Raw genomic sequence first — 9,928 nt, 5'->3', positions numbered from 1 at the left:
CGCCACAGGGGGCGCTGCCGCGCGGCGCCCGCTCCCCTCCGGCTGATGCAATCCTCACGCGGCCGGAGGGGCGGGGCCTTCTCCTCAGGGTCCTCCTCCCCCTGGAGACACTGACCAATGGGAGGCGGCATCTCGCTATGACGCAGAGGAGGCGGGACCGCGCCTGCGCGTTGCGGGCCGGCGGCGGCGCCGGGCGGGTGTCGGGGCCGCGCCGCCATTTTGTGCGCGGGGCAGCAGCAGGATGGGGACCGGGAGCCGCCAGGAGCCGCCCGCCGCCCGCCCCGCCGCCGCCCCGCCACGGAGCGCCGCTCCGCAGCCCCCGCCGCGCCGCTGCCAACGCTGAAGAGCCTCCTCTGCCCTTCCAGCGCCGCTCATGGAGCCGAGCGCGCGGGAACGCGCCGGGCCCGGCCCGGGCTGGGCCCGCTTGGGCTTCGCCGCGGCCTGGCCTAAGCTGGCCGGGCCCAGCGCCGTCCCTGCCGGCGCCTCGCCTCAGGCCAGCCCGCCCTTCTCCTGGCTGCGGCTGGTGTCGCAGCTCCTGTCTCCGCTGCCCGCCCTGCTGCAGCGGCTGCTGCCCGGCCCCTCGCTCAGCTCCGCGCTCTGCCCCGCCGCCGGGCCGCGCCCCGACAAGGGCCCGCCGCCGCTGCCGCCGCTGCTGGCGAGGCCGGAGGCCTCTCTGGACTGGGCCGAGGAGGCGCGGTGGTGGTCGGAGGAAGCCCTGGAGAAGAGGGGAGAGGCTGACCCGGAGTCCCGGCTGTGGGGGAGCGCGCTGGTGCGGAGCAGCCTGCTGCCCTTCCCCGGCCCCCGCCTGGACTTGTCCGCGCTGGGCCCGCCGCAGGGCCAGGCGTGCGGCTCTGACAAGGCCCATCTGCCGCAGCCCCTGCGAGCCGAGGACCCCGCCGAGCTCTGGCGAGGCTGCCCGGCCCGGGGCGGCCTGCCGGAGGTGGAGTTCCTCCGCAACAAGCGCTTGGCTTTCCTCCAGCCCTGGCATTTGGCGAGCGGGAGCCTGACTGTGCCAGACCCTGACCACGGCTATCACAGCCTGGAGGAGGAGCAGCAGCAGCAGCACAAAGGCGTTTGTCAGGAGGAGGTAGGACGACGGCGGGAGCAGCGGTGCGATGCCGGGGAATTGAAGCAGCCCGAGGAGCCGAGCGAGCCGGGGAGACAACCTGGAAGTGGTTCCTTGGAGCAGGAGGGGATAATAAGGGTTTCAGCTGAAAAGGGAGCACTTGAGGGGGAAGCTTTGACTGAAGAGGAGGGGGATGACTCCGAAATAGAGCAAAACCTTCCAGTTTCAGCCAGACCTGCCTGTGCGAATAAATTAATAGATTATATCATAGGGGGAGTTTCCAGTGAGGAAGAGAGTGCGGATGACGAGGAAGACTGGGATGATGATGGGTTTGACAGCGAAGGGCTCCCCTCAGATTCAGACGCTGGTAGCCAGGACGGGGAAAGGCTTCACCTCTGGAATTCCTTCTATAGTTTGGATCCGTACAACCCTCAGAACTTCACAGCCACCATTCAGACATCTTCCAGCGATCCGGGGAAGGATATGTCGGATGTGGAGGAGGAGGAGGAAGATTCCTCGTGGGCAGAGGAGTCTTCAGGTTCTCCCGAGCCTAGTTCTGAAGAGGAGGATGGGTGGGACTGTTGCAGTGTGGATGAGGCAGAAAGCTTGAAACTTTGGAACTCATTCTGTACCTCAGATGATCCATATAATCCTTTAAATTTCAAGGCAGCCTTTCAAACAGCAGAGAAAAAAGGGACGCCTGATTTAAAGGGAGCAGAGAGGCCGGGTTTGGTGGCTTCTGAATTTACTGTCTGTCGGGTGCAGTTGGAAAAACACGACTGTGGGGTCACGAGCTTTGTGCAGCACGACAGTCTTTCTGGTGAAAAATGTAGAACTCACACGCCGAAAAAGGTATAAACTTGGTTTATGGTTTTGTGTTCTGGGGGTGCTAGTAAAAAAACAGACACAAATGTTGGGGGAAGCGGTAGGTGAGGGGGGTGAGGTCACTTGGGCCAGGATTCCAGGCACGGCAAATCATATCCCTTTGGGCTCATGGTCTAATTATTTGACTGAAATTACTCTGCCTCATTCTTCACACGTGATAGTCGATTTTGTAACTCAGGGACACAGGGCGGGTAATTTCCTCTCGTTTATTTCCTAGATGTGAAGTTAAATTTTCCTTTCGAGGCGTAGTTCCCGTTTTTGGGTTGTGTTGTAACATTGTTTTCGTCATCAGAGAAACAGATAAGAACTGTGATGTAAGTTTCTCTGGAAACTACCCGTTATATGTTATGAAGAATGTTGATCAAGTATTTTAAGACCTTTGCATGTCGTGTAATCGAGACTTGAAAGCACTATAAGCATTTTAGGACTTGTGACCAGCCTGCTTGAGTTACAGAGTTCATTTGGAGTGGGAAGAATTCTGTTGTGAGTTACCACATGCTTCAGGAAGACAGAACTTTTTAATATATGTACTAGGATTTAAGTCAATAGTAGTAAATTAATAGCGTTAGTTTTATGGTGCTGCAGATGTAGAAGATGGTTTTTCAGGTGTAATGTCTGGGTCTTGCCTGATACTTGGACATGAGGAAAAAGTTCTTGAATATAGGGGTGGTGGGTCACTGGAAGGGGTTGCCTAGAGAGGTGGTGGCAGCCCCATCCCTGGAGACATTCAGGGTCAGGCTGGATGGGGCTCTGAGCAAGTCTAGGTGGAGATGTCCCTGCTCATTGTAGGGGGGTTGGCCTACATGACCTTTAGAGGTCCCTTCCAACCCAAGCCATTCTGTGGTTTCAGACATTTGTATGAGCTGTGGTACCAAACCCCAGGGTAATACACTAGAGTAGCAAGTCATTAAAATAGAGAAGTTGTGTAATGCTTGTTTTAGTGTTCTTACATTGATTTGTTGGCTCCTTTAATTGAGAGCCTGGCTTGGAGGTAACTTCATAACCTATTTTTTGTTAGGGCAGTTTGTCCTACAGGAACGTTGGGGAGGGGCTTTTCACCAGAGGGTGATAGGACATGAGATGATGATTTTAAACTGAAAGGGGAGATTTAGGTTGGGCATCAAGAAGAAATTCTTCCCCACGAGGTAGGAGGGCACTGGAACAGGTTGCCCAGGGAAGTTGTTGATGCCCCTCCCTGGAGGTGTCGAAGGGCAGGTTGGATGAGGCTTGTGCAGCCTGGTCTGGTGGGAGGTGTCCCTGCTCATAGCAGGGGGGTTGGAACCTGATGATCTTTAAGATCCCTTCCAACCTTCACCATTCTGTGATTCTCTAAGTGGCATTTAGTGGTTCACTAAGGATAAACTATTATATTTTAATCAAAGTGGAAAATACTGAAGCAGTTTCTGCAAGAGGCCCTTTGAAAGTGACAGCATCTGAGGCAGTGCCAGGGAGCACTGGTGAGCCCTGCTGAGTTCACACTGGTGTCACCCAAAATCCTGTTGTGTGGCAAAGATGTAGACTCAACAGTAGTCATTTTTTGTCTGTCTGTCATCTGTGGGCATGGTGAAAGAGTGATGATCTGGATGCAATAGTTAGTGTGACGTTACACACTCCTGTAATTGTGCCCAAGGGTGGCTCAGACTGATGTAAAAAGGATGTAAGGTAGGAACTCTCATCGGGAGAGGCTGATGTAACAGCTCCGTGTGCTGCTCGGGAGCAGGTACTTAATTAGACCTGTCTGCAGAGTGGGAGGTTGCCAATCGATGACCAAGGTGTTCCCAGGAAATCTTAAGGTCATTCATGCTGCTCAAAGCTATTTCCTATCTGGCACCCTGCAATCAGGCAGCAGCAGTATTGGTGGTGTTTGTAAAGTCATAAAACCTGGGAGTGTTTAGTTTCATTAACGAGCTGGTAAATGTGGTGATGCTCTGAAGACATGGGGGGTCTGATGTGCTTGAGCAGCAATTTGGGATCACTGCACTGGAATTGTGGAGGTTGCTTTCACACAGCCTCTGGTGGCTCTGTATCCTCAACAGCTGAGTATTCCTGTAGCTCCTCTCTTCCATAACTTACCCTCATGTTTTCTGTGAAGGCTGGAAGATGGTTCCACCTCAAAAAGCAACCTCACTCCTCACTGTGTTGGCACAAACTGGGTCTGAAGCTCAGGTTCTGTGTTAATAAAACACAGGGCTGGAGCAGCAAGGTTTTTTTTGTACCTCCCCAGGTTTCTTCCTGACTTCCCAGAAGTAACAGTCCTGCAGCAAGTGCAGGGGAGTCATCTGTAACAACAGTGTTTGACTTGATTGTTGCTGGGTGCTGTCAGCTTAGTTAGTTTCTTTCAGGTGTCTTTTGTGTAGCTAAATGAGCAGCAATACACAGTTCAGTAGGAGCCTGAAATATTCTGGCTTTTGCCTGTCACTTGGTAACAGAAAGACTTAAATCCTTGATATAGTAACAGTCTAAAAGCTCTCAAGTTTACATCCTGAGCCTATATATTCTGATTTCTTAAAATAGATGAATATTTCTTAAAAACAGCAAAGAGTGAAAGTATTTTCAAGCCCCATGACTTCATTTTCTCACATGAACTTCACTGCACTGGAATTTGATCCCAGCTCTAAATAGAAGGGGTGGTTCCACTCACGTAGTGATGAGTGTTGTGTCCTTACATGCAGCACAGGGTACTTGCTGCTGCTGCTGGAGTACAAGCTGACTCACAGCAGTACTTCACAGAAGAGTGATTCTTCTATTTTTTTATTATGCAAGCCTCAGTAATCAGCTGTTGGCCAGCAGCACTCACCTTGAGTGAGTGTCCTGACATGTCCCACCGAGCAACCTGCCTGAACTGTGTCTCTCTGAGGTCATAACCCAGAACTGATGTCAGGGGAGTGTTGTTTCCCAGGGAACATCGTGTGATCTGCCCTTAGCTGAAAGGGGCCTCTTGGGCCACAGATTAGAAACTGTGCAGGAGTTTTGGCACTGCTTTTGGTAGAGGGAGAAGTCAGGGACTGATTGCTATTAAAACTGAGAGGTAAAATGTCCCCTGGCCCAGGTGGTGCAGAGACCAAGCAGGAGCTGGTAGCACAGTGGGAGGACAAGGGGGAGTGGATTAAAACTGGAAGAGGGAGATTGAGGTTGGACATGAGGAGGAAATTCTTTGCTGTGAGGGTGGTGAGACCCTGGCCCAGGTTGTCCAGGGAAGCTGTGGCTGCCCCATCCCTGGCAGTGTTGAAGGGCAGGTTGGATGGGGCTTGGAGCAACCTGGGCTGGTGGGAAGTGTCCCTGCCCATGCAGGGGGCTAGAACTAGATGATCTTTAAGGTGATCTTTAAGGTCCCTTCCAACCCAGATCATTCTGCGATTTGAGGGGTTTTGCCATTTGAGGTGTTTAATAACTTGTTTCAAAAGATAGATGTGCAAATGAATATAAAGGTCCTTTGGCACAAGGGTTTGGCTGATGCTTTACTAAAAGCCTTGTCTTTTCCAGGTAACCTTCCTTGAAAAAGTCACTGAGTATTACATAAGTGGTGAGGAGGATCGTAAAGGACCCTGGGAAGAGCTGGCACGAGATGGATGCAGGTTCCAGAAACGGATCCAAGAAACAGAAGAAGCCATAGGATACTGCTTCACAACAGAGCATAGACAAAGAGTATTTAATAGACTCCAAGAAACTTACTACAAGAGAGTTGATCTCTTCTAGCACCTTGAAAGATCTGTTAGTTGTGTGACCCTATGACTGGTAAACACCTTTGAAACAAGAAGTGGCAGCTGCCTGTGCTATTTTGAAATGAGGAGAGAAGTGGGATTTTAACACTTTTCTTTTTTCCCCAGCTTGATATTCAGCCAACAAATAAGGCTGTGTGTCCCATTGTGATACCCAGACAAAAGCTTTAGAGTGGCATCAAGGGTAAGGGTTCTATAATTGCATTCCTTGTCTGCCCTCTGTGGAGAAGTGGTGACTCTTTAAGTTGGATTTTTGCACTTTGAAAAAGCAAAACCTATTTTGAAGGAAATATTTATGGAGCTCAGAATCCAAGTTATTGCAGTTTTGATTTAAAGTTTCTAGGGGTTTGTGCTGCTTCCTTGTGGTTCTCCATTTTCTCTAACTTGTACAAAAGTCTCAAGATTTTGTTAGCTAATAACATTAACTTCAGTGTGCTAAGCAGGTAATTCCTGCCTTTTAAGATCCCAGTTTTGCCTGTGATCCAAGGTTTGAGTGTTGATGTAAAGCTTTGATGTCTTTTCAGTCTAGCTGGGGGGGCTCTGGTGCACTGCAAGCCCTTTGGGTTTATCTTTATTTAAATAATACCTTTACCCAGTACTGCTCCAGAGGGTGTTGCCTGCTTGTGTACCAACCCTCTTTGCTTTCAGGCCTCATCCTGGTCAATAATTAAAGCTCAAAGGTACATATCAAGGTTGATAGTTTAGGGAGCCATGGGAACTAGTTCTTTAGCTGATCTTAGAGCAACTTTGCTGTCATTGATTCTGCTTTCTGAAAATGGATTGAAGTGGAAGATTCTTTGTACTTCTTGTGTTCATTATGTTCTGTTAACTTGTAAGGAGAATTATCTGACTGAAATCTGAGGCTACACATCACTGTGTTCTCTACCAAAAGCCAGTATTAATACCTCTGTGTGTCTGCATTTGTGTTCATCCAGTACCAAAATAACATTTCACATCTGGGGGATGAAAGTTGAGGTCCTTGGTGGAAGGAAAACACTCCTTGATGATGCTTCTAACTTCAAATGTTTTGTTGTTGTTGCAGTCACAGTAAAAAAGCACTTCTGGGATGTGTTTTGACCTGAAGGATGTTGCATGGTCCTTATCCAAGCAGGTATGAGGTCAGGCACTGGAATCAATCCCAGACATCAGAGAATTCTGTTTGCACGAAGTTGTGTGAATAAATTATTTGCTGCTTGGTTCAATGAGCTGACTAGAATTGTTTATTAAGAAAGAAACCTAAAGACACTTTAGATCTGTCATCCTGTTCATGACTTCAGTTTTTAATTTGAAAGAAAATTAGAGAAGAGCAGAGCTTTGCTGAATCTCCTGCTTATCAAGCCATCTTTGTGGCCATTACCTTTAGTTGTCTGAAAAAAATTCAGACTTTGGGCTTGTACTTTATCCTTATTGTATGAAGTATGTTCTTTACATTTAAAATTTTCTTTTCTCTGCTACAAGTTAATTATGAAATTCAGAGGGAATTGTCATGGAAACCTAAAATAGAGCTGAAACAGGCAGCCTTATGGCCTTGGGAGCAGTGCAGCAATGAATTAAAAAATGGGGTTCTCCTTTCCCACAAAAGATAATTTTAGTTGTGAAATCACAATTAAGCCTGTGAAGTATCTTCTGATTTTTAGCAGTTCATTTTCCTGTAGCAGATTTGATAACAGGTGTTCTTTTTAGGATGATAAATGTAGAATTACAATAGAAAAATTTGTTGACTTGTGGTCCAAGTGTGACTGATAAGTAAAAATGCTGTTCATTGCTCTGGGTAAAACAAACTACAGTCATTTTTCCATGACTCTCCTAGTTTCTTCAGTCTTGGGAGAACTCCTTGGTGCTTCAGTTACTCTGGACAACTCACTTGTTTTATTGGTGCTTGTAAGAAGCTTCAGAGTGATGTGAATCAACACCTGCAAATACTGACCCACTGTTTGCAGAGGCTTGGAAAAGGCCACAGCTGGAAATGAGCAGAAATGACAAATTGTATGTAAACTAGATTAAAAACTGCAACTTCCCAAGTGCTTCTGACATTTGAGAAATGACTTTTTTCCAGTCTGTAGTGTGTCAACCACCCTGTTCTAACACCAAACATACCTGCTTGGGTAAACTTTCCCTCCCTCCTCACACCTCATGTTTTCACAGTAGCCCGTGTAAGGTGAGAGGAAGTCAACACTAAAATCATCACCATAAAAATAATCACCATAAAAATAATCTTAAAAACAAGCTAAGCTTGATTGTCAGTTTCCCCTTAACACACCTTCAAAGGATCCTACAAGATGTGTCTGTGTTGTAAGTGCTTTGAGTGAGACAGTAAAAAAAATATAACACTTTAAATCAAAACTGTAATTATCAGATTTTATTTTTGTATAATTTAGAGAAAGTTAGAAAACCTTCAACATTGGCTTTATACAGATTTTAATTGATTTGTGTCGAGTTTGTTGGGTTTTTATATCTAAAGTTATATTTCTGTACATAATGAAGCTATTCAGGACTAATCTGTAAATTGTAATAAAGATATTTGCAAGATAATGCCAGATTGTTTTTATTGGATATAAACTTGTCAGGTAATTGTGAAAGCAGGATTTGTGTGTGTGGGTTTAGCTTTATGAGAATATTAAATAGTTTTTATTGTCTTTGGTGTTTCAGAGGAGGTTGTGGTAATTTAGAAGTGGGAACTCTCCCCTGGGAATTTCCTTCCCAACCAGTAATTCTGATCATAAAGGGCTTCTCTTACTGATGAAGCCTTTAAATTAAAATACAAAGTGTGCAAGTGCAATTAGTTGTATTCAGATGAGGTGTTGGCTCTGTAGAAGCAGGGATGTTCATGTTTTGTTGCCGTAATTGGTGCCTGGAGTGGTTTGCAGGCACAGCTCAGCTTTTCCAGGGGTTCCCATGGAATGAGGCAGCCTGGATGGGTGTGGAGCTTTGGCTGAGGCCACAATCCTGCTCCAAACATCCTCTGGAGCAGTGATATTGGTGACAAGTGTCACGAGTATCACGTGTGTGTGACATGGTCATGGCATAGGAATCTCTGCAATGAGTTCTTGGCCTGGGGGTTGGTCACATGTCTTCCAGAGTGACTGATGTTTTGGGGGAAAGCTTCAAGTTATTTATTCATTGTTTAGTTTAGGCCTTGACAGTGCTGAGAGCTCAGCCCTGGAATGGAACCATTTGCTGTGCTGTTTTCCACCCTGTGCTTCCATCTTGTCTGGGCACCTCCAAAGCACCACTGGCCTGGGGTTGTTTCTGTAAGAGTAGAAAACTGCAGGGCTAGACAAAGAGAAACATTGTCTGAACTTCTACAATGCTCTGTTTTAAATAAGAAGCTGAGCACTGAGTTGTGAATCACAGTGGTTTGTTAAAGTTGTATTCACCTGTTCTGCTGGCTCTGAAACCTGCCTTAAAAATGAACATTGTAATTTCTTCTTGTTCAGTCAGCCTAAAGAAACAGTTCTGTGCTAAATGAAAGCTTCAGTGTATCTGGCAGCACATCCAGATGCCATCTGGAATTTAGAAATCCTGCTGGGATCTTTATTCCATCAGTACTGAGGTTGCAGTTGGAGTTCAGCTGACAATTTGTGTTAGGATGGAATTGTTCTTGCTCTGGTGGCTGTATCTTCTCCATGGGACTTAAGAACTTGTTTGTCAGCAAAGCACACAGGGAGTAAATAAGCTGCTATTTTTCTAGTCACTAGTGACTGTGGCCACTGAAATGCAACTCTGCAAAGGACTGTTGCTGCAGAGCTGGTTTGGTCCCTCAAAGGGAGTTTCCTCTGAAACTGGCAGGCAGGAGAAGGCAGTGACACTGAATCATGACATGATTGTAATTCAGGGAGAGTCCACAGCTTTCCCTGGCCTGACAGGCTGGAACTCTGAGAAAATCCCAAGTTTATTTCAGTGTGGATGGTGGTGGTGGTGGGGAAATGAGGTCTTGTAAAAGCTGCCTGTGAGTCTTGAGGGTATAAAGGAGCTTGTTAGTAGGAGGTGTCCATCTCACCCCTGCTAATGCTGGTGAAAAGACTCAGCAGTAAAACACTGGTGCTTTGTAGCTGCCCCAGCTGTAGGAGCACATCAGATATCCCTGTCTCCCCTTGCCTGGCTGTTGTTTTCAGGATGGGTGAATGAACTGTCTTCGTTCCTCCTCTTGGAATCACCAGGTGGTTTGCTTCCTGTAAAATAATTTTTTAAAAAACATATATATAATCAAATAAACCCTCTGCTTGTAGAAGTGTGTTGTTTGGGGTATCCAGCTCTG

The 9,928-nt window shown here is 47.2% G+C and overlaps 1 protein-coding gene across 1 annotated transcript; it reads left to right on the top strand.

Moving 5' to 3' along the window:
- The first annotated feature begins 220 nt into the window (after positions 1 to 220).
- PPP1R15B (protein phosphatase 1 regulatory subunit 15B) lies at positions 221 to 8,202 on the top strand. The gene is made up of 2 exons (XM_051638916.1): positions 221 to 1,918; positions 5,435 to 8,202. Exons 1-2 carry the CDS (start codon positions 374 to 376, stop codon positions 5,645 to 5,647), a joined length of 1,758 nt encoding a protein of 585 aa, XP_051494876.1. The 5' UTR covers positions 221 to 373; the 3' UTR covers positions 5,648 to 8,202.
- The last annotated feature ends 1,726 nt before the right edge of the window (positions 8,203 to 9,928 follow it).

The sequence above is a fragment of the Apus apus genome, chromosome 23 (genome assembly GCF_020740795.1).
Source record: "Apus apus isolate bApuApu2 chromosome 23, bApuApu2.pri.cur, whole genome shotgun sequence".
NCBI lineage: Eukaryota > Metazoa > Chordata > Aves > Apodiformes > Apodidae > Apus > Apus apus.
This window is presented reverse-complemented; position numbering and strand designations above follow the sequence as displayed.

Coding starts and splice junctions, on each gene's coding strand:
- PPP1R15B (XM_051638916.1), top strand. CDS start 374: ATGGAGCCGAGCGCGCGGGAACGCGCCGGGCCCGGCCCGGGCTGGGCC. Junction 1,919..5,434: donor GAACTCACACGCCGAAAAAG/GTATAAACTTGG, acceptor TGTCTTTTCCAG/GTAACCTTCCTTGAAAAAGT.